The sequence below is a fragment of the Alnus glutinosa genome, chromosome 1 (genome assembly GCF_958979055.1).
Source record: "Alnus glutinosa chromosome 1, dhAlnGlut1.1, whole genome shotgun sequence".
Classification (NCBI taxonomy): domain Eukaryota; kingdom Viridiplantae; phylum Streptophyta; class Magnoliopsida; order Fagales; family Betulaceae; genus Alnus; species Alnus glutinosa.
The window spans coordinates 19,195,078-19,218,014 of NC_084886.1; the positions used below are offsets into that span (position 1 = coordinate 19,195,078).

A 22,937-nucleotide genomic window follows, 5' to 3' on the forward strand; every position below is an offset into this window, starting at 1 on the left:
CTTTTTGGTGGCCGCTAATTCATTATTATTTATCGTCTTTTAAACTGGTAGGTGCACCGGAGGTATCTTGGAGCAATTTTCACCCCACCCCCAATCTTCGAGTTCAATTTTTTTTTAAGTCTTTTGTTTCTTCTTCTTCTTTTCAAAGTTCCTTTATATTACATACATATTTTTTTTTTTTTTGAGGAATATATTACATAGATTATAAATGGCAGAAATTTGAATATTCATTTGCATGTTTTACTAGATTTCTAAGACATGATAAGTTTGGGCTATAATAGGTGACTAGGCATGGAATTACAAAACCGTGGACGAGTATATGGTTGATATCCTTGGTTTTTTTTTTTTTTTTGGGTAATATAGTTGTTAAAATATTAATTAAATAATTTAAATAGTTTTTTTTTTTTTTTTTTTTTGAGTATTTTCAACAATGTTATGCATTTTGACTAAACAAAAAAAAAAACGATTTTTCACTTTATCTACTACTTTTTCAATACAATCTCCAACAAATTTTTTATTCTATTATCTATTTTCTTTGAATATGTTTTTTTTTATTTTTTAACCACATAGAGATGAGAGATAAATGATTAAAAAAATAATAATAATAAGGTATAGTACCGCTTACTTAAAAGTAGTTAATCAAAAAACAAAACGTATTTTAGATAAGGAGAAGACAAGCAGTTGGATGTGATTTTTGCCTCATATTAGCTAAAATATATACAATATGAAAGTTTTAGAGTATCTGTTGGAGATATGCAGTCTTACCAGCTTAAACTTTTGAGATAAATTGTGATTTTTTAACATGATATTAAAACAGAAGTAATGAGTTTGAACTCTAATTTTATAATTCACCTCGTTTCAATTAAATATTTCACGTGTTAGACATCACTTACAAAGATGATGAGTTTGACCCCACATGCATGTCATATTGTTAAAATATTTTAAATAATTTAAATTTAATCCTAGCTAGCCTGCCTATTAACGTACGATCGACGTGAACCACGTTTCGTCACAACATGAATGAAAATGATGGGATATTGCAAAGAAGCAAATTAAAAGGGACTGGCCTTACATTAATTGGAGTTCATCTTTCACTTTGGATAAGAAAATAAAGAGAGCCACACACTTTACATCAGTCAGCCATCATTAGAGTATCAATTTAGTAAATAAACAAAAAATAATAAGCCCACAAAAATTTGACCCTTTAACACCTAATTATAGAGAAGAAGGCTCTTGTTTTTGAGTGCAACATTCCACCTAACAATAAGATTGAAATTCAAGGCCATACTTTATTCAGCTTTGAAGTTTGATGACATTTTTTTCCATGACCAAATAATCAACAATAATAATAATTAATTATGATAAACCCATTCTTGTCTATCTCACCTGCCTCCCATCCTACTGTTGGCAACCTCAACTGCAGCCTCAAGCTAAGATAACAATCGATCTCAGAACAAATAATTTAATGTACAAGGCAAGGAAATGGGAGATTTTGAGCTATATAAAAATCCTCACTTCAAAATTTTTAGTCAATTGTACCATCCCTTGAGATTTATCTTTGTTTCAGCTTGATTCTGATCGATCAATCAAATTTGTTATTTAAAATATTTTGTAGAGGATAAATTATACTTTATCCATCAAATTACCTACTCGATCAATTGCGTTTACACTTTCAAACTATAAATCAATATTGCATTTTGGACCAATAAACTACCAAAATGTTTCGAGTTGCCACCTTTGTCAAACTTGATCATAATTTTGGATAGAAAACATTACACGTGCAAATCATATGTGCCGAGGGCTTAGAATATATCGAGTTGTTCATGAGCAGCTATAGCTTAGCTTGTATAGGCTCCACTCAAACTTGGTTTGTTATATATATATATATACATGCACAAACCAAGGGATATTATTTTACATGTTCAATGTTATATATTATTACTACGAGTGTGCTTTTATTGGTGATATGGACCCCTAACTACTTGGATATATTTTGATACGAAATTATATTGTCATGTGATTTACACGTGTTTAATGAAATAGAGTTTTAAGAGAAAATGACTTTAAAAAAGGGAATGAGGTTTGAAAGGAAAATTAGGCATATGATATGTTTCAGCTTCTTAAGGTGTTGACGCGTGTGGACTTCCTTCAATTTTTAGACGGAAGTACTATCTCCATCTTTAGCCATAAACGAGATACCATCTACGATACGAAATGAATTATATGAGGCAAAAAATAAAGTCGTTAAATCACAAGGGGGTCGAACAAATTTAACCACCCAAAAAAAAGAGGGAGAACTTTACTTTTAACCTCTGATCTTACATCACTTATGAAAAAATGTACCAAAATTTTAATAAGTGTCAATTTAGAATATCTATTTTTCAATTGTTTTTCAATTTTAACAATTCGTTAGAATTGTCCGTTAAATTCTATCAAAATTTCTAAAATACCCCTGGGTTTTTTTTTTTTTGAAAAAAAAATTATAAAAAAATGTGCTTAACTTTTTGTAGGGATAGGAGCTAACTTATTATTTTAATAAAATAGTTTTTATTAAAATATATTTTTTTATTAAAAATGACTGACAAGGGATTGTTGTACGTCCCCTGTTTATCATTTCTTCGTACAATTAGTGTGTTGCTTGGAACTTAAAAGTCTTTTGGATAATTCATAATTTATTGAAATAGAATAACAAACAAAGACAGTACTATATAGCCCATGGCAGTAATGTTAGGAAACATGTGACTTGATCTTAAAATCATCACTAAATTTAGAATGGATCACTATTGAATTTTGATTCAATGATGATTTTAAAAGTCACATCATCTTTGAGAGGATAAAAAAATTGTCCTTAGCATTACTCAGCTCATGGGAATATATATAAACAGTAATGATATGAGAAATGATCCCTACACTTATTTCTCACAACAGCTCCACAATAAGCTGATGTGGCTGGTAATATTTTATTATTTATTTACAAAAAGAAAATAAAAGAAAACAAAAAAATAATAAAATATTACCAGCCACGTCAGCTTGTTGTGAGGCTGTTGTGAGAAATGAGTGTAGGGATCATTTCTCTAATGATATATACTATGTTTTATCTCACAATGTTGATATGACAGTCTCAATTAACGCTCAATTTTTTTCTATCTAACCAATCATACCCAACTGCATTTAAGCTAGAGGAAACGCGTTATTGCAATATAATATAGAGTGATTTTTTTTTTTTTTTTTTTTTTTTTTAAGATCAATCATTGAATATTTATGACTCACACGTAAGAAAACAAATCTAATGATTGATCATAAAAATAAAAAATAAAAATAAAAATAAAATATTAAAATTATACAAAAATTATACAACAATCCTTTCTCTATAATATATATAATAGAGATTTGTATGCAACAGGAGACCATCATTATTAATTAATTAGCCACACATGCATAGCTAGCTGAGAAGATTTGCTTGAAGTAGAAGCTGCCTCAATAATAAGTGTTGGAAGAGGTACCTATCGATAAGAAGCCGTAGTTATCTTTTGCTAAGGAACATACGATGCATGCATGCATGGCTCTAAGAGGCTATTATTGTTTGAATCTATCCTATCTTAATTAGTTAGTAGTTTAGTGGTTGTAAGAAATTAATAAGGAGTATCTTAGCTAGTATCTATCTCCATCGTTATCTAGTTTTATTTATTTATTTTTGTTGAGATTTGTATATAAATTAAAAACAAAATAAAAGTCAAATAATAGTGAAAACAAGAGAAAAAAAAAAAAGAGACAAAGAATTTATGTGATTCGGTATATGACTTACGTCTACAAAATAAAGCCCAAAAAACTGTATTGTGCTCAATAACTTAATTTTTCACAATATATTTCTAGCATTTCTCTAATGCAGTAGGACCAGTAACATTAGTGCAATAGGACTCTAGTTAAATAAGGAGTATGTTTCCATTTCTTATCTTAGTAGCTTAGGCGTTATAGTTGTTTTTTTTTTTTAAAAAAAAAAAAAAAAAAAAAAAAAAAAAAAAAAAAAAAAAAAAAATCATCTTTTGGTTCCAATTGTTATCCTTTCAATTGTAGCTCTATTTAAATCATGATTGAATAATAAAATCTATAAAAATGTTTAATCCCTTTATGTACCCTAAAGATGAGCTTGTCTTGTGAGTTTGGTCTATCCCATATTGCTAACTAAGGGATCATAGAATATTACCTAGGAAATAACCCTTTTATGTCAAACAAGGTGGTGCCAATAGTGCTTGATGGAGGTCCAGTGATAAATACCTGCCCTTTTAATTCTATATCTTCGAGAGAAGCGTTTGGTTTAAAGGTTTGAGGATGTTATGTGGCTAGAGAGATAAACAATTAGTTGAATAAGATATTATCTCATTGTATTTTCTTATTTTTATGAATAGTACATTGTTAAGTGTTAGTGGTAGAATACACCTCGATCTATGAGAGTACATAGTTTAATTTATATACCTTTATCATATATATATTTATTTGTAATGCTATATAAATTTATTGGGTTGATGAATAAGAAAGCAAGTAATTAATAATCTCAACTTTATTAGTTGTTTTGAGAAGTTTAGAGTTTTTCGAACTACTCTAAATTTATCGGTTACGTGCTTGAAAAATTAGGCATGTAACATAGTAGCAACGAACCGGCCGGAAACCATATATATATGTCTTGCCAATTGCCATATAAGGGAAGGGGCCATTTGTACCAATCCATGCATATGGGGGGGGGGGGGGGGGGGGGGGGGAGGCAAAGAGTGTCAATTCTCGAACCACAAAGGCTTACCACCAGATTGATACTTTTCTTATAGCATTATTCAAAGAATTCGAAAGCTTTTGTCTTAACGATAATCTCAATCCATGCATATGGGGGGGGGGGGGGGGGGGAGGCAAAGAGTGTCAATTCTCGAACCACAAAGGCTTACCACCAGATTGATACTTTTCTTATAGCATTATTCAAAGAATTCGAAAGCTTTTGTCTTAACGATAATCTCAATCCATGCATATGGGGAGGGGGGGACAATTCTCGAACCGCATGCAAAGGCTTACCAGATTGGAACTTTTCTAATAGAATTATTCAAAGAATTCGAAAGCTTTTGTCTTAACGATAATCTCAATGTTTTCTTGTATAGATCTATCACTGCTTGTGGGACTGTTTCGAGCCACAAACTTGAAACGCCCCACGGTAGACCCCATGGATATATGTTTTCCATTAATTATACTTACAGGGCCATATATATATACATATCGGTTAGCTTTTCTAATCAATATTAATCTCTATCAATGAAAGATTGTCCATCACATGTGTATTGTAGAATAATTAATTATCTCTATCAATAAAATTTCTTTTCTTTTTTTCTTTACTCATTTTAATAATTTACGTTTCTCTTTGCTTTTGCGTACACTTAATTACCCACCTAAGTTGTTGCTGATGCACTCTTACTTAGGAAAATTTTACTTTAACCCTTTGAACTTTTATCATATTTTTAATTACCCTCATAAATTTTAAAAGCTCTCAATTTTGTGTATCATTTTTTTAATTTTTTTCAATTTCACCATTTTGTTACGTAAATCCTAACGGAAGGGTGTCGAAATTCCCAAAATACTATTTTTTTGGAAAAAAAAAAAAAGAAAAAGAAAAGGAAAGAATACAATGATTTAGACATTGGTTACGCATGAATCTTTTAATTTTTTAAATATATATATAAAAGCAAGATTATTTTAAAATTTTTGATAGAATTTAACGAAAAATCTTAACGGAATGATGAAATTAAAAAAAATTAAAAGATTGATACAATATATATATATATATATATATATATATATATATATATATATATATATATATATATATATATATCCATGAGTGTGAAGCAATTCTTGAAAAAGAAGAGAAAGAGAAGAGAGAAACCGACAAAGAGAGAGAAAAATGGCGAAGTGTTGAAAAAGAAGAGAGAATATATATGAAGATGGGAGACAGAGAAACGGATGGGGATATGTGGGATACAGACAATTAAAGATAGTTATGTCACGTATGTTTTGTATATCCAAATCACTTTTCTGACTTTTCTTATTAAAATATGTAATTCTTTATAGAATATTAAAGGTAGAGGGTCTTTCTGATAATTTGAGGATAAAATTGGTGATTAGAGCTAATAGATAGAGTTGTTCTTTAATTTGATAATATAGATAAATACATATTGACTAATTGGCAATTAAATTATGAGAAATGTTAGAACATCTCCTAGTGTTTTCCTAGTGTTTTTTTGAAATGGCATAGATGTAATTAAAAAATTACATCTATATCCTTTTGGATGGCATAGATGCATATCTATGCCATTCCAGGAGAACACCAGAAGATGCTTTAACATTCCTCTTAAATTATATATGTTAATGTCTATTTGAGCTTCGATTATAACTCCTAAAGAGATTCAAGCATGGGCATTTTTGCATATTCCATTAAATTTTGACCAATACCTAAATCCATACAATTTTTTTTTTTTTTTTTTTGTTCCTAAAAACTGAGAGGTAGTTTGAAAATTTTGACAAATTTAATAGAAAATTGTAACGGAGGGTTGAAATTGAAAAAAAAAAAAATTTGAAAGATGGATAACCTAAATTGATATTTTTTAAAGTTTGAGTACTTAATTACAAAAGTAATGAAACATCAAATGTTATGAGTGAAGTTAAAAAATAAATAAATAAATAAATAAAGAAATGAAGGCAAAGGGAATTTATCATATCAAGAGAATTTTATTATTATTTTTATTTTGGATGAATGGTAATTAATTAAAGAACAAAAGAAAAATACAAGAGTCAGTTGATCCTTAAAAGACCGCAAGGTGACAGCAGCAACAAACCAATAAACAGTAGAGAATCAAACAAAAGAGAGGTCCTCAAAGGCGCCTGAAAACAAACGGGAGCTAGCTAAAAGCTACCTAGAAAGCAAAACATTATCCATAAGACCCCAAGACAAAATAAAATCTCTTGGTTCATAATAATATGATAAAGCATTTGGGTTTGCCTTTTGCTTTTTAACGAAAATGTAAAATATTTATAAATTATTTTTATTTTTATTTTAATGTCACTGCATTAACACTTTTTCAAAAAAGGAAAGAAAAAAACAAAATATATCTTCTAAAAAATTTAATCAAATAAACCCAGAAAAAGATAATAGATGCTCCTAGCCTAAGATCATTCGCAATAGCACGTTTGGTTTGAATGAATATTCCATATTTGAACTGGGTTTTTATTCAAAAATTCAAACCTGAAACCAAGTTGAATAAAACCCATGGGCACTTGAATAAAGTTTGAATTCAGTTTGGATTTCAAGGTGATGATGTGTGCATTCAAGCTGACGTTTCTGGACAAGATGCACGCTTTTTTTTTTTTTCCTCTGCTGCAATTTCTCTTATTTTAATATTTTTTTAAAATCCATCATTTTTTTTCTTCAAGAAAAATAGAAAAATGGGGTGGCCTGCGAGCCATCCCAAGGGTCGGGGGGTCTGCGCGCCACCCCACGACCCCTGGGGTGGCTTTCGAGCCACCTCGGGTGGATTTCGAGCCACCCCGGGTGGATTTCAGGGTGGCCCGAAAGCCACCCCTAAGCCTTATAGGTGGCCGGAAGGCCACCCTTGGGGCCAGGGGTGGCCGGAAGGCCACCCTTGGGGCCAGGGGTGGCCGCGCGGCTACCCCCAGTGGCTGGGGTTGGCCGCGCGCCACCCCCTGAGCACTAGGGGTGGCTTTCGGGCCACCCCAAATGGATTTCGGGGTGGCCTGAAAGCCGTCCCTAAGCCTTAGAGGTGGCTTTCGGGCCACCCCTGGGGTCGGGGGTGGCCGTGCGGCTACCCCCAGTGGCCTGGGGGTGACTTTCGAGCCATCCCAAATGGGTCCAGGGGTGGCTGGCAGCCACCCCAAAACACTATATATATATATTAAACAAAAATAAAAATAAAACTAAAAATAAAATTTTAGTTTTTAATTTTTTTTTTGTTATTCTTTTTATTATTAGTTTTATTATTTTTCAATTTCTAAACATTAACACTTATTTTCATAACACTAATCATTATACACAACTTTTCATACAATCCAATCACTTTTTACCATTATAAAACACTTTTTTTCAATCTCAAAAATTCAACACCCAAACACATATTCAAAAAGAATCTGAATTATATTCAACATCCAAACACATTTTTATTGTCTTGAAATTCGTAATCAGATTCAGAATATTATTCATATTCGAAGTATTCAACACTCAAACGCACCTTATAGTCGTTTTCATTCCTAAATATTGGAAAAATATTAAAAAAAAAAAAAAAATCATAAAAAACCGTGCAGCACTTTCGTGTACGTTTGGGGAAACATTGGATATATATGCTTAAAGTGCTAAGTAATGTATAGGAAAGCTAAGAGCCTCACTATTCTTTATTTTAATATACAAAATATCTCTCCTTTCTCATCTTTCTTCTCCTTGCCTTTCATTGGAACTGTATTGAAATTTTGTAAAATATTTAAGGTATAAGTAAGGAACTTTTTTTTGTAAAGATCGAATGAATATTTAATATAAGGAATTTATTTTTGTAAAGATCGAATGAATATTTAATAAATCCGTTTATAAAATCAGATTCTTTTTTTTTTTTGGTCAAAATTTTCTATATTTTCATAATTCATAGCACAGCATTTTGTAGAAATTGTAAAAAAAATTATGGCGTTGAAATATGTGCCAAAATATTATAATTTAATGACATATAAATTTAAATTCTTGACATTTAGACATATGCCAGAATTTTTTTTGCCAAAATCAAAATCCTGCCTAATACTAATTCTGCTTTCTTGCTTGATAGTCTAGTCAGTCATTTTTCCTTTACTAACTGATGCACATGCCAGTCTAATAGTTGGGATTGTTAGATGTTTCTTAATTAATAGTTGAGATTATTTGATGTTGTTTTGTTATATTAATTAAACATATAATGTGTTTTCCCTTGATTATTTATCAATTTTGATTATATATATTAAAAGGTTTTAAAATTTTTGATTATACTGGAATAAATTAATTCCAGTATAATCAAAAATTTTAAATTGGGAAACAGGTTTCTTGACACATGATATATGTGCCAGAAAATCAATGGAAACCAAGGTTAACTGTGTTTCATGGCACATGATATATGTGCCCGAAAATTTGGTTTCTTAGCACATATATCATGTGCCAGGAAACACGGTTTGCTAGGAAATTTGGTTTCCTGGCAAATATATTATGTGCCAGGATACCAAATTTCTTGACATATAGCTTATGTGTTAGGAAAATTTTGTCACTTAACTTATGTGACAGGAAACAAAGTTTCTCGACTGTAGTCCTGCGATGTCAGTCTTAGGTAAGGAAGTAAAGGTCAAGAATGGTTTCTTGACTTTTAATACCTACTTTTTGACACATAATAAACGCCAAGAAATGCTTTTTTTTTTTTTTTGTAGTGGAAGGTCTGACCCGTTTAATTAAATGGGTTGCGTCAAGGTCTTTTTTCTAATTTTTTTTTTGGCTTTTCATTTTTTTTTTTTTAGTTTTTTTTTTTTTAATATAAGGACATAATTGTATTTGGGTAATGCTAGAAATTACATTTTTATTTCGAAATGCTGACTTAGCAGTCCCAACCAATTATTGATTTTTTTTTTTTCTTTTCTTTTAACTTACAATGACTGATTCAGGAGTTTGTTATGACTGTCACACACGCATCGTGTAAAAAGAAAGTAGCTTCTAACATTAAAAATTGTATTTTTATAAATTTTAATTTATAGGAATATTTCGGACATTTTAGCGGACTAAGACTCTTAAGTGATTACTAAAAGTGGCTGATATATTAGAAGCTCAAATTTAACTTTCTAAAGTTTAGAGAAACATTACAAATGGCTTAATAATTAGAGAAGCAACTGAAATTTCTCCTAAAAATAATAATTAATTGAGTTTTCCATTAATATGGGTAGACAATCTAGCGGAAAAAACACGCTCCAAAATCCAAGAAGCGAGCCGAGGCTGGACCTACCAAGTCATGTTGCTTCTAGGCAACAATAAGCGATTATGATGGCAATCATCACAATTCACATGCAGGCTGAAAGTTCCAAGCCTTACCTTTATTATTATTCATCCGAAAAAAGAAATGTACGTAATAGGAAAAATCTAAAAAAAGATATATTTATAACCTTTTTATTATTATTGCCTCATATGGTGGCCAATGGCCATCTTCCAATTCCGTGAGGACACTGACAAAAAAATATTCTATATATAGTAGCATGCACAAGTTTATGTTTCACGCTTACACCTTTCTCTCTCTCTCTCTCTCACACACACAAATAAACACGATGCCAATCTCCTATGTTTCAGTACGAGGAAATAAGTTCTTCACAATTTCACTTTCTTTGTTCTTAAGCATTGAAATCTTAATCTTTGTTGGTTTAGCAGGATCTCTGCCATTGCCAACACCTTGCGGGCGCGCCCCCCACAAAGCAGCTTGTGAATACATGATGTCATCGGCCGTTACTGCTCTTCCCGAAACCCCGGGGGAGCTATTTGACCACTCGGTCAAGTTTAGCATGGGCCAGGCTCTCGTGGCTCGTGCCCTTGCCTACAACCTCAGCCTTTATTACGCAAAGGCTCGTAGCCACAGCCACTTACTTGACATCATGAATGACTGCATCGAGCTGCTCGACGACAGCCTAGACCAGCTCGCCAACGTTGTCGACCGCAAGAAAAATCCTGGCCCCATCAGCACCGATGACGTCCAGACATGGCTTAGCGCTGCTCTTACCAATCAAGCGACTTGTCTTGAAACCCTTGAAGATCGTAAGTTTCAGGTAGAGAAAGGCGCGATGGATGCTGCCGCTCAAAATCTGAGCCACTTCATTAGTAACACCCTGAACATTTTCATGTCTTCTAAGCAAAAGGAGGCTGGGGGCGGCGGCGGCGGCCATCGGAGATTGTTGTCCGATAGTTTTCCGTCATGGGTTTCAGCGCCGGAGCGGAAACTTTTACGAGCATCTTTGGGAGAGATAGAAGCCAGTGCTGTGGTGGCGAAGGATGGAAGTGGGACGCACAACAGCGTAGGCGAGGCAATTGCTCTTGTGGCCTCCTTGGCTGGCGAGGGTAGGGCTGTAGTTTACATCAAAGCTGGGATTTATCATGAAAACCTTAAGATTCCCACTAAGCAAAAGAACGTTATGTTAGTTGGGGACGGAAAGGGCAAAACGGTCATTATCGGTGACAGGAACTCTGAAGATGGCTGGACAACTTTCCAGTCAGCCACTGTTGGTAGGAATTTACTCCTTTTTTTTCTCTCCTTTTTCTTTTACTTCCAATCATTTTTTTTTTTCCTTTCCAGTCTATATAAGTTCAATTCATATTACATAATTTAGAATGCATGTGTAGAGTACTACAATTTTATTATAATTAATGTTTTGAGTAATGTTATTTAATTGACGGTATATAATTAATTTTTATAAAACTTGATGGTGTGACAATGAAAATTAACCTTTGCATCACCATTTAAAAACAAATAAAAAATTTAATAATTAATTTTTACTGCCACGTTATTTTATTTAAATGATAGTCATTTTACTTTTCCTTTTCTCAAAATAATTTCATAGTCCATATCAATATTACAAAGAAAAGAAATTTCTACACGTAAGTGAATTAAATAGAACCAAAAGCCAGCTCATAATGTTCCTTATGAATAACAGAAATTAACAGTAGAAGTAGACAGAATTAATGGCCATCTTCCTGAGAAAATAATGAACTGTACGTAAGGCATGGCCAGGAGACATTTTGACTTGATTTGGTGATTATATATGTTGCAAAGTTGTCGTCAAAATGCACGTAGGGCCTAGAGCTGTCAAATTGCTGATTGATATACCATCCATGCATGTCTCTTTAATTGATCAGCCGCCATGGGAGATGGATTTATTGCTCGAGACATCACGTTTGTCAACAGCGCGGGGCCAGCCAAACACCAAGCCGTTGCTCTTCGCGTTGGATCCGACAAGTCAGTCATCTTCCGATGTTCCGTCGTCGGTTACCAAGACACCCTCTACACTCACTCCAAACGCCAGTTCTATCGAGAAACCGATATTTATGGGACCGTGGATTTCATATTCGGGAACTCTGCAGTGGTTTTCCAAAACTGTAACATTTACGTGAGGAAACCTTTGTCGTCTGGGCAAGACAATTTCATTACAGCGCAAGGTCGGACCAGCCCAGATGAAAATACCGGCATTTCTATCCACAACTGCAAGATATCGGCCGCATCTGATCTCGCTCCGGTCAAAAATAAGTTTTCCACATATCTCGGAAGGCCATGGAAGCAATATTCTAGGACGATAATCATGCAGTCCTTTCTGGATGACATAATACACCCATCGGGATGGTCACCCTGGTCCGGAAATTTCGGCCTTAAAACACTATATTATGGGGAATACATGAACTCAGGCCCTGGAGCCTCCACCTCCGGTCGGGTCAAGTGGCCGGGTTATCGTGCTTCAATCACGTCCACTGAAGCTCAGAGTTTCACAGTTGCTGGTTTTATCGCTGGACATCTTTGGTTGCCCACCACTGGGGTGTCTTTTGATTCAGGACTTCTTGGATGAACCTTGGAACTATCGATAACAGTAAAGCGACAAACAAAATCCCAACACAATCTATGTTGGTTTTTCTTCTTTTTTCGATCTGTTGTACTTTTAAGAAATGAAGCATATATATGTACTTGCCTGCGTGTATGTATATATATGTTCATTGTACAATACGTGCAGGGCCGGCTCTTCCGGTAGGCGGCCGCCTAAGGCCCCAAGTGGAAGAAGGCCCACAAAATATAGGTTTGTAAGGAAGAAAAAAAAAATTAAATAAGACCTCTATAACTTTCTTTACAAAAGAATGAATAAGGCCAAAAAAAAAAAAAATTAAGAATAAGGCCCCAAATAAAATATTAAATAAGGCCTTTGCAACTATCTTCACAAAAAATAGAATAAGGCCCAAAAAATTTTTTAAATAACGCCTCTGCAATATTTTCACAAAAGAAAGAACAAGACCCTATACATTGTAGAAATAAAAAAATTAAGCCCCAGATGCGGTCGCATGGTCCCTTCGCAGAACCCCTCCTCCTTTCTTCTCTTCCACATCTTCCACCAATTCTTCTCTTGAAGAAGAAGAGAAACAGATAGAGAAAATAGAATATAAAAAGAGCGAGAGAGAGTTGAGAGTGTGAATCTGAAGTGGGTGCCGTGCGAGAGAGGAGTCAGGATAATAAGAGCTGCGTCATGTGTCATGATGTGGGGCGTCGCATCATCATGACACATGACACAGGCAGCATTGTACACTTGGGCTTTACTATGTTGCTGCATAACACTTTTTCTGTTTATTTTTTCACCAAGAACGTGTGGATGTGCCACATGTTCCCTTTTTTCTTGGGTTTTTTTTTCTTCAGTCATTGCCCCGTTTGAAATCTCATTTCCCTTTTCCTTGAAATTTTTTTTTATGATTGAAAAATAGGATTGATGTGATATAAAGTTAAAATAATTTATATGAAAAAGTGAGAAAAATTTGTATTGTAGTGAGTTTTTTATTTAAAAAGTAATAAAAAAAAGTGTTGATGTGATATAAAAAGTAAAAAAAGTAAGAATGGTTTGAAATTGATATTTTTTGGGAGAAGTGAAGGGAAAGGGAGGGGAGGGGAAGAGGGATTTCAAACGAGGCCATTGTCATGATAATTTAGGCTTTACTTTTTTATGTTTTCCACTCTTATTTCAGGTTTCATTTTAGAAAAAAAAAAAAAAAAAAAAAAAAAAAAGAAAAAGAAAAAAGAAAGTAGATCAACTGTGTTGTCCCTCTCAATGCAAGATAAGTTTGAAAAAAATTCACAATCATCAATAGAAAATACTATAAATTTATTTTGAATAATAAAATTGTTTAACAAATTTTTATTTTTATTATTTTATTTTATTTTTGTCTTTGCTTTTATAGGTTGAGGAAATTAGATGATCTAAAGTGAAGTTGAAAATTAAAGATCTTTTATAAAGGTTCTATTCTTCTTTTATTTTAATTTTATATTATGGATAATTTTTTTTTTTAATGAATAATTTTTGTTATAACTGTCTGCTAGATATATGCATTTGAATATATAAAAAAACTGTAAAAAATAGAAGAATAAACAAATTAACTGAAACTAAAAATAAATTATATAGATTTGATACTAGCAATATAATATTAAATTTTAAAAGCTATAAAAATATTTTTTAAATAAAAATATAATATAAAAATTAAAATAAATTATATTTATATTTATATAAAAAGGCCCCAATTAAAATTATCGCCTTAGGCCTCAAAATATATAGAGCCGGCCCTGAGTACGTGCGTGTATGGTGTATAGATTTTTGCCTTACTTTTATAAGCAATAAATATTAAAATGTCATAAAATTTTAGAAAAATAAGTTGATTACATACCCTTCAAACATCTTGCAAATAAGGTAAAACGTTTGAGAGTGTTTTTCATCCACGTTTTGTATGAAAGTGCCTTAATTCACATCTCGATCTAGGTGAAATTTAGCTAAGCAGCTTAATCTTCTCTCTCTAGGTTTGTTTATGTTCTTAATTACATTAGGGATGAAATCTCACAAACATTATACATAAGTAGAGCAACAAGCTCTTTTTCCCGATTATGAATTGAATGAAAGTATTATTTAAAAAAAAAAAAAAGACAAAAAAAAGAAGAGAGGAAGGAATTAAAAAGGACCAAAGACCTTTTATTTAATTAGTGTCCTAAATTGTCTACCCATCTAGAATCATAATTACGTGCTCTTCGACTTCCTCAAAGATTAAATTATATTTAGTGTGCATGGTTGTAAGTGTACGCTGTTTGGTTCAATGAACTATTTCATTGATCTAAAAATAAAATCCTCAAAGATTAAATTCCTCATTCAAATCCATCCGGCCGTTACAAAAATTAAAAGAAATCCTTTCGAAAAAAAAAGGGAAACTTTACATAAGGGTATCAAACTATAGTGCTTTTTCAATTAAGGGTACCGATGTAGCAAAACGTTCAATTGAGTGTATGAATTTATCAAAATCGTGCAATGTAGGGTATTCCGTCACCCTCCGTTCTAAATTGATGACGGAACCCAAAACACGTGGATTTCACGTGACTTTTTAAGAGAAACTTCTGATTATGCCCCTCACTCCTTTGCTGGCGTTGTCCGCTTCGTCTGTTATTTTCTTGGACTTGTTGGGAGCTAGACAAACCAAAGGACAACAAATCTCAGTGAATTACTGGAAGTCACAAATTTCATGATGGTGAGCATTATCCTTGAGTGCTCGGCCATGCATCCTCATCCCATATGCAAGCGCTTCGCGGTCATCGCATCCGCCAAAGAAGGACACCTCACTGGTCGACGAGAATTCTGACCAAGCACTGGGCCCGGCAGAAGACACACTCATTCATTGCATGGAAAGAGCTTCCTAGAGACCACGTGGAGGATGACAACGCATGGAGAAACACTAACAATAGTTTCATTGTTAGTGTTTTTAACGTTAATTTTTTTTAACAGGCATGGACTCCTACTTGTTGCTACTGGCGTGGACGATATCCTTTTGTTTCTTCCAATACTGGTTGGACGCACTGAGGCCGAGCTTTCCTCCACTACTCATTGGAGCTATCATACAAAATCTTCCGTGGAAGCATATCCTGCACGGTGCATCTCAACGGACCAATCCCTGAAGATGGAGGCAGAGATGAAGAGGCCAAGTGGTGGTGAAGACGAGGAAAACATGAAAGATCTCCAAACATGCTGCAACTTAGCAAGCCCAGCATTCTCTCTACCAAAGCTGTGCATGAAAACCAAAGGACACGATTCCTTACCAAAATTAGCACCAAAACATGTGTTAATATCCAAGGCTAAGGAAAAGCTGCACCGAAGTAAACGCACGTCTTTCTTGAATAGCATCAGCTCTTTACACATTGAACTCCAAGCTGGCAGCACCAAGATTCATATATGACATGTGGAAGGTGCCATTCAATGCAGCACCGAATCCATAGCATCGACACACTTGATTCTTTCCAAAAGAAGAGGCTAGTCGTGACTTCCTTAAGGAGCAGTCGAATCCAGCTATGGAAAGCTAGCGGCTTGCTGCATGTGGCCACCGGCGACGAGACCAAGAACACCTTGCACTTGTGGGACGCGTAGTGTGGAACAGTTACCGAAGTTGGAGGGAATCGTGCCCGTCAAAAAATTACGTGAAAGATCAACGTCGGTGATTAAGGGAAGCGTGGAGATCTCCCAGGGGATTATACCTGTTAGGGAATTGCGGCTCAGGTTCAGAGACAGAAGCCTCTCGCAGTGACTGATATCCCAAGGAATAGAACCATTGAGAGAGTTTCCTTGGAGCTCGATCTTGTAAAGGCTTCAACATCCAACGAAGTCTGGGATTTTGCCTATCAGCTTGGCGGAACTGGCCGAGAAGACTTGCATGACCGTGGCGTTCCAGAGGTTGTCGGGCAAAACAGAGTCAAATTGGTTTTGGGAGATGTTGACGTACGCTAGGTTGATGGCATTGCCGAAATCTTTCGGAATTGGGCCAGAGAAATTGTTGGCGCTGAGGTCGACAAAGGTGTGGTTCGAAAAGGACCCGAAACCGTATGGGATAGAGCCGTTGAGCTGGTTGTTTTGAATCTGAAATCGAGCCAAGGAGGTGCAGTTGGTCAGCGATGTCAGGAGCTGATCGACCAACCGATTGGAGAGGAGAATGAGCTTAAAGAGCTTGTTTCCAAGGCAGAGGTTCTGTGGGATTGGATCCGTGAGCGAGTTTGTCGACACGTCCAGATGCTGTAACTTGCCGTTGGAGCCCAGCTTTTGAGGGAGAGTTCCGTTCAGTGAGTTTGTCCATAGGAGTAATGTGTCAAGTTCCGGTAACTCGCCGATATTTTCTGGTATTTCGCTGCTCAGCTCGTTTTCCAGTAGGCTGATCCTGGTGAGTCTCTTCAAGGAAGCTATTTCTTGAGGAATTGCCCCTGATAGCTGGTTTTGGGACAGGTCTAACACCTTTAGAGCTTTCAAGTTCCCGAAACTTGCCGGGATTTCGCCTGAAATTCGGGTCTTGAAAAGCAGCAACTCCTCAAGCATCGTTAGGTTTCCGAATTCAGGTGCAAGAGTGCCGGAAACATTGGTATTGGAAATGTCCAAGTACCTGAGATTCGATAAGAAGGATAATAAATTTAAATGAATATATTTTTTCTTCATAGAGGGGCATAAAGGAAAAATTTGTTTAAAAAATCACGTGAAAGTCACGTGATTTCACTTCCGTCATCAATTTAGAACTTAGGCTGACAGAATACTCTACATTGAATAGTTTTGATAAATTCATACACTCGATTGAACGTTTTGCTACATTAATACCCTTAAGTGAAAAAGCGCTATAGTTGGGTACCCTTTTGTGAAGTTTCCCAAAAAAAAAAGAAAAAGAAAAAGAAAAAAGTATGTGGTCCATTTAAATTTGAGATACATGTTTCACCCCTATGAATAGGATCCTCTCGACCAAAAAAAAAAAAAAGAAGAATAGAATTGGAGTACCCTAAAAATAATAAAATAAAGATAACAAGTAAATAACCATTATATACTCATACTACTAATTTATTAAAATAAGCACTCTAAAATAACTTTTTTTTTTAAAATATAAAAAACAAATAATTTTAACCCTTACTAAACATTCGACGAGCCTTTGGAACGTTTGAGATCGAGCCATACTCGAACGTTCGAAGTATCTCTAGAACATTCGATGTTGACCCATTTTCTTGCTTAGAAACAGTATGGTGAACTTTCAAAGTAGTACCTCAAACATTTGACCACACCTGAAAACCAATTTTAACCAACTATCTACATCATTTAGTCTTATCCACTTTAACTCACACCTATTTAAGTTGCCCCCACGCCTTTCAGACTTCCCTACTTCATGCATCCTAGTCACACTATTTCTTGAGAGAGAGAGAGAGAGATCCTAGAGAGAGAAGGAAGTGGTCTTAGTGTTGTCCTATCTTCATTAAGGTAAACTTTGAACCTTAAACTCGTTTTCATGTTGTTAGTATTTCGTTCAAGTGATTTATTATGTTTTTATGAGTTTGGAACATGCCATGAAGAGTTTATAATCTATCTCTCTTAAAAAGAAATAATTTTCTAAAAATTTTGGAATATATCCTCATTTTTCATAAACTCTCATGTTGACATAGTTTAACATACTTTTATAAACTATTATGAGCTTTGGCACATTTGGATAAAAAATGGTTTGCATGGGAGCTTTAAATTTTGGGGTAATTACATTTTCACCCAATGAACTACCGGCCTATGTCATTTTACCCCCACGAACTACCACCTCGACCAAAAAAGAGCATCAAACTACCATCTTTACATATTTTGCTCCATTCCGTCAGTCTAATTCATGCAAAGACTTAAATGCCCTAACTCAATTTCAAAAATTACCTAAATATCCTCATTTTAAACAAAAAAAAAAAAAAAAAAAAAAAACAAAAAAAAAGGAAGGAAAAGGGCGCCACCCCCTGAGGTGGCCGGATGGCCTGCGAGCCACCCCCAAAGGTGGCTCCGGCCACCTCGGGCATGGCTCGCGGCCCACCCACGGCCTCTGGGGTGGCCGCGCGGCCACCCCAGGTTCTGGGGAGGTCGTGCGGCCACCTGGCCACCTCAGCAGCCACCCCTTTTCCTTCAGTATTTTTTTTTAATATATTAATTTTAATTTTTTTTATTAATTACTGTAGGGGCATTTTGGTCTTTAAATCAAACTTAACGGTAAAAAATAGCATATTCCATCCAGGTGAACGGGATTCCCTGACAGAAGGGGGCAAAGCAGTAAAGATGGTAGTTTGATGCTCTTTTTTGGTCGAAGTGGTAGTTTGTAGGGGCAAAATGACATAGGCCGGTAGTTCATGGGGGGAAAATGTAATTACCCCTTAAATTTTTCATGCATTATGATACGCTTTGAACGTTTGTTGCATTTGATCGAACGCTCGACCTTGATGCTGAACATTTGACAGTGGCCATAAAGGGTTAATTAGGGTTTTAATGGTAAGTTAGAGTTCAAATGTTGTATTTAGGATTTTTACGTGCATAGGTTAAAACTCTCGTTCTATTATGTCTAATGTTAGGGTATGTTTCGTAGTAGTGAGAATTCGAGATGTTCGAGCCTATGAATGAGCGTTTGAGGTAAGTAAATACTTAAAAAACTGGTTTCATTTTAACGTGTGATATGTTAGTGGACTGAGAATGTTTTATTCTTTATAACGATATATCATGAGCCTACTATGTTTGTAACTACTTCGAGATGGGTATTACTTATTTTATGATGACGATAAATGAACAATATTTGCATTGTATGACATAGTACACCGGGACGTGTGGTAGGATGACCATGGGTTTACTATGCGGGCTTGACCTTATGGTCCCAAAGATTTATGATTATGTTATGATAAAACTTGGATCAATGATTGTTTTGTGACGGCGCACCATGTTCGAATATGGGTCACGGTTACTGCTTTACTAATAGCGTAGGCTATCCGAGGTCGGACTTAGTCGAGCTGCAAGTATATAACGGGATGCATTCAATATTTGGGACATTGGTGTTGTATTACATTTCTCTTGGGACAGGGTCAATCCTACCGGGTTGAAGTTAATATCATGGGTAGACCATGCATATGGAGAATAGCACAACACACGTATACAATATACAAAATGTGAAAATGCCTATAGGTCCCTTCTCATTTTACGTACGTACATATATATAAGACTACTGTTAAGAGCATATATTTTGCATGTGGAGCTTTCTAATAATTATAAGATAGTATCATCTAAATTATTCATGGAAAAGATTTTTACAAATTAATTTGTTACTTGATCTGTTTGAGTTGAAATTAATTTATTTTAACGAAAAAAGGCCAGGGTTTACCATTTTGTAAATTACAATGATCTTCTTTATATGGTGACTAAATATTTTCATATATGTTTACTGTTTTCTAGAGTACGTACGTAGAAGAAATTAAACAAAGAACAAAGATACCTCTAGCACCATTTTATATTCCTTAAGATTTTTTTTTTTTTTTAATCAACACAATGTTTTCCCTTTATCTGTTTATAATTGTGAAGCATATGATCTTATTCTAGTACTTGGGCATGCACCATAGTTATCAAAATCGTTAAAATCCGACTTCAAAAACGAAAACATCAAATTTGGGCCTCAATTAATGGGTTCTATTGGGCCTGAATCTCAGTCTTATCTTTCTCCTTTTGGGTCCAGAGCCCAGGCTTCATTTTCTTCATTTTTAATAAATAATAAATAAACCTCTTTTGGCCCCAATCTTTCAATATCAGACAAAGACCACACAGAGAAAAAGAGAGAGAGATTCTCGGAGAGGTTGAGGAGATGTACTGGTTTTTCCTGTTCTTTTGTCTTTCTCAATTGTTCTTAGTCCTTTTTTCTTTTATTTATCTTAAAAAAAAAAAGCTATTCCTTTCACATTTAAGAGGAAGGAAAATGATAAATATACAACCCCATCACAACTTTGGCACAACCCCCACTCACAATGAGGTGGAGCCCACGTGTATGGGCCCCACCTCATTGTGAGTGGGTTGTGCCAAAGTTGTACAAAGGGGTTGTACCCCAATCATGGTTATTTATCATTTTGAGGACGTACCATGAATAAAACCTGGTATATGACTGCTATATAACTTGGATGGTAGTCCTTGATTTTATTTTATTTTTACTAGTAATGATATAATGGCTGATTTTCAATGCTACATTCATCATCAAGTTGTATGGCAGTCCATTTGGGTTTCCGATTTCAAAACGTATATTTAAAAATAGTGATTTTTAAAAATGCAGTTTATAGGTGCTTGGTAAAATCGTAGTTTAGCCTTTAAAATCGTATGTTTTTAGAAACGCACTCATTTGCCTGAGATTTGAAAATGAAGAATTTTCTACGTTATCAAATCGCAATTTTTTTTAAAAACGCATTCTCAAACCATACATTTTGTTAAAAACATATCTATCCCTCAATATAATGATAAGTCTAAAGATAAGATTAGTTAGTCTAGTGATAAGATTAGTACGTTGTTCAAATTCAAATACTAGATAGCTCAGTTCAATACTAGATAACTTATAGTTCAGATTTACTTCACAAGCGTAACACTTAGATTATAACTCTTAGTCTCTTCTCTTATCACATTGTAATCTCTTAGTTTTTTTGTAACTACTTCTCTATAAATACAAGAGCCTTATTTGATAAGGCATCACAAAGCATAAATTATAGTATCTAGTTTTTATACCTTTTAGGACAATGATTTCCTCCAAAATAATTTACAAAAATAGCATGCATGTGTTTTTTTGCATGTAAGAAGTTCATTTTTTTTAAAACAAAAATTGCAATGACAAAGTTGGAATAAATTTTATTAAAAATACATTTGCTCTTCTAACTTTGCCTTTGAAATTAGAAAAATCATGTGCTTCACACATACCAAAAGACAAACAACATATTTATAGATTGAGTTGGGGGAAGTTTCGCCTACCTAATTTGAAGAAAAACTTGGTCATACATTTTATGTGATTTGATTTAAAATCGTACTTTTAATTTATGAAATCGTAATGCCACTCTATATTTCGTTACATTTTTTTTTTCCTAATTAAATAGCATTAATTACTCTTAGTCAAGAACAAGCATGTGACCTTAATTAATTTACTTTCTAGAAATTAATAAACTAAATTGGCAAAATTTAAGGAGAGGGAAAGGGGGAGAGAGAGAGAGCAAATTTTTTTATTTTATTTTTTGAACAAATGGCATATGCCATCATATATTACGGAATAAAGTCCCAGGGCAAGGACAAAACAAGAGGTTCAAGACTTCTAATACCCTAAGCCAGATAAATCTGACTTGATACAGCAACCAAAACAATACAAAATCGTTACAGGGACAACAATAAGCCATTCTTTACATTTACAGCACAACTCACAAATAGAAGATGACAGATCTAGCACCTAGGCCAACAAATAGTCTAGTAACTTTTCATCATTACAAAGGCAAACTGTGAACAAAACACTTAAAAAAATAAAACGCCCTAAACCAAAAGCACAAATCGGGACCGGCGTCGGGTGGCGCCGGTGACGGCGCGTGTATCACACGTGCCACCACTGGAGACCTCCTCAACAACAGAAATCCACTAGAAGACTTTAGATCCACCGTAAAACCCCCAACCTCGCCTTGGAAGACAAGTAGTGACCCACATACGCCGGTCCAGGTAGAGACTTCCTTGGCGTGTGTAGGCCACACGCCGAGCGTGAAGGACCGACACAGTCGTGGCTGGAGGCTATTGGACTAGAAGAAGCCGACGACCACTATGGTGAGGCGCGTGTCTTGGAAGAAGCCGCCGAAGAGAGCAGATTTGACACCAAAGAATGAAACTCAAACAAAGAAAACCAGGTCAGAGACTCCGTCGGAGAAACACACCAGATAGTCGCTTCACAACCCAAATCCCGTTTAGTCTTCTGTCGGGGAACAACAACCACTACCAGATCTAATTCGGGGGAACAAAAACTCCAAAAACCAAATGGCTGGAAGAAAACAAACACTCTACTGGCACTAGCCAAAGAGGAACAAAAGACCATCCCCAACCGAAAAGGGCAAGGGGGAGGGGGAAAAAACACCTCCGAGGGAGGGAGGCGTGGAACCTCCCCCCGCCACCCGAACAAAACTCTCATAGAGATAGCAAATTGATTACAATAACAAGTTAGAAGTATTTTAAGCTAATTGATTTATAAATCGTTAAATATGGCCAATATTTAAGAGATATGGCATCGATCATAATTCTCAAGTCTCAAGAAAAGTCTATGAGAAAAGTCTATGAGA

The 22,937-nt window shown here is 34.7% G+C and overlaps 1 protein-coding gene and 1 pseudogene across 1 annotated transcript; one reads left to right on the forward strand and one right to left on the reverse strand.

The window, feature by feature from the left end:
- Positions 1–10,327: 10,327 nt before the first annotated feature.
- LOC133876249 (pectinesterase) lies at positions 10,328–12,923 on the forward strand. The gene is made up of 2 exons (XM_062314535.1): positions 10,328–11,308; positions 11,939–12,923. The coding sequence occupies exons 1-2, from the start codon at positions 10,363–10,365 to the stop codon at positions 12,637–12,639; spliced, it is 1,647 nt and encodes a 548-aa protein (XP_062170519.1). The 5' UTR covers positions 10,328–10,362; the 3' UTR covers positions 12,640–12,923.
- A 3,223-nt stretch (positions 12,924–16,146) lies between these two features.
- LOC133882445 (leucine-rich repeat receptor-like protein kinase TDR) lies at positions 16,147–17,277 on the reverse strand (annotated as a pseudogene).
- Positions 17,278–22,937: the final 5,660 nt, after the last annotated feature.

What these genes read in the sequence shown, in the direction of transcription:
- LOC133876249 (XM_062314535.1), top strand. Translation starts at nt 10,363, where the DNA reads ATGCCAATCTCCTATGTTTCAGTACGAGGAAATAAGTTCTTCACAATT. An exon ending in TTTCCAGTCAGCCACTGTTG is followed by an intron (nt 11,309 to 11,938) that starts GTAGGAATTTAC and finishes TTAATTGATCAG; the next exon opens with CCGCCATGGGAGATGGATTT.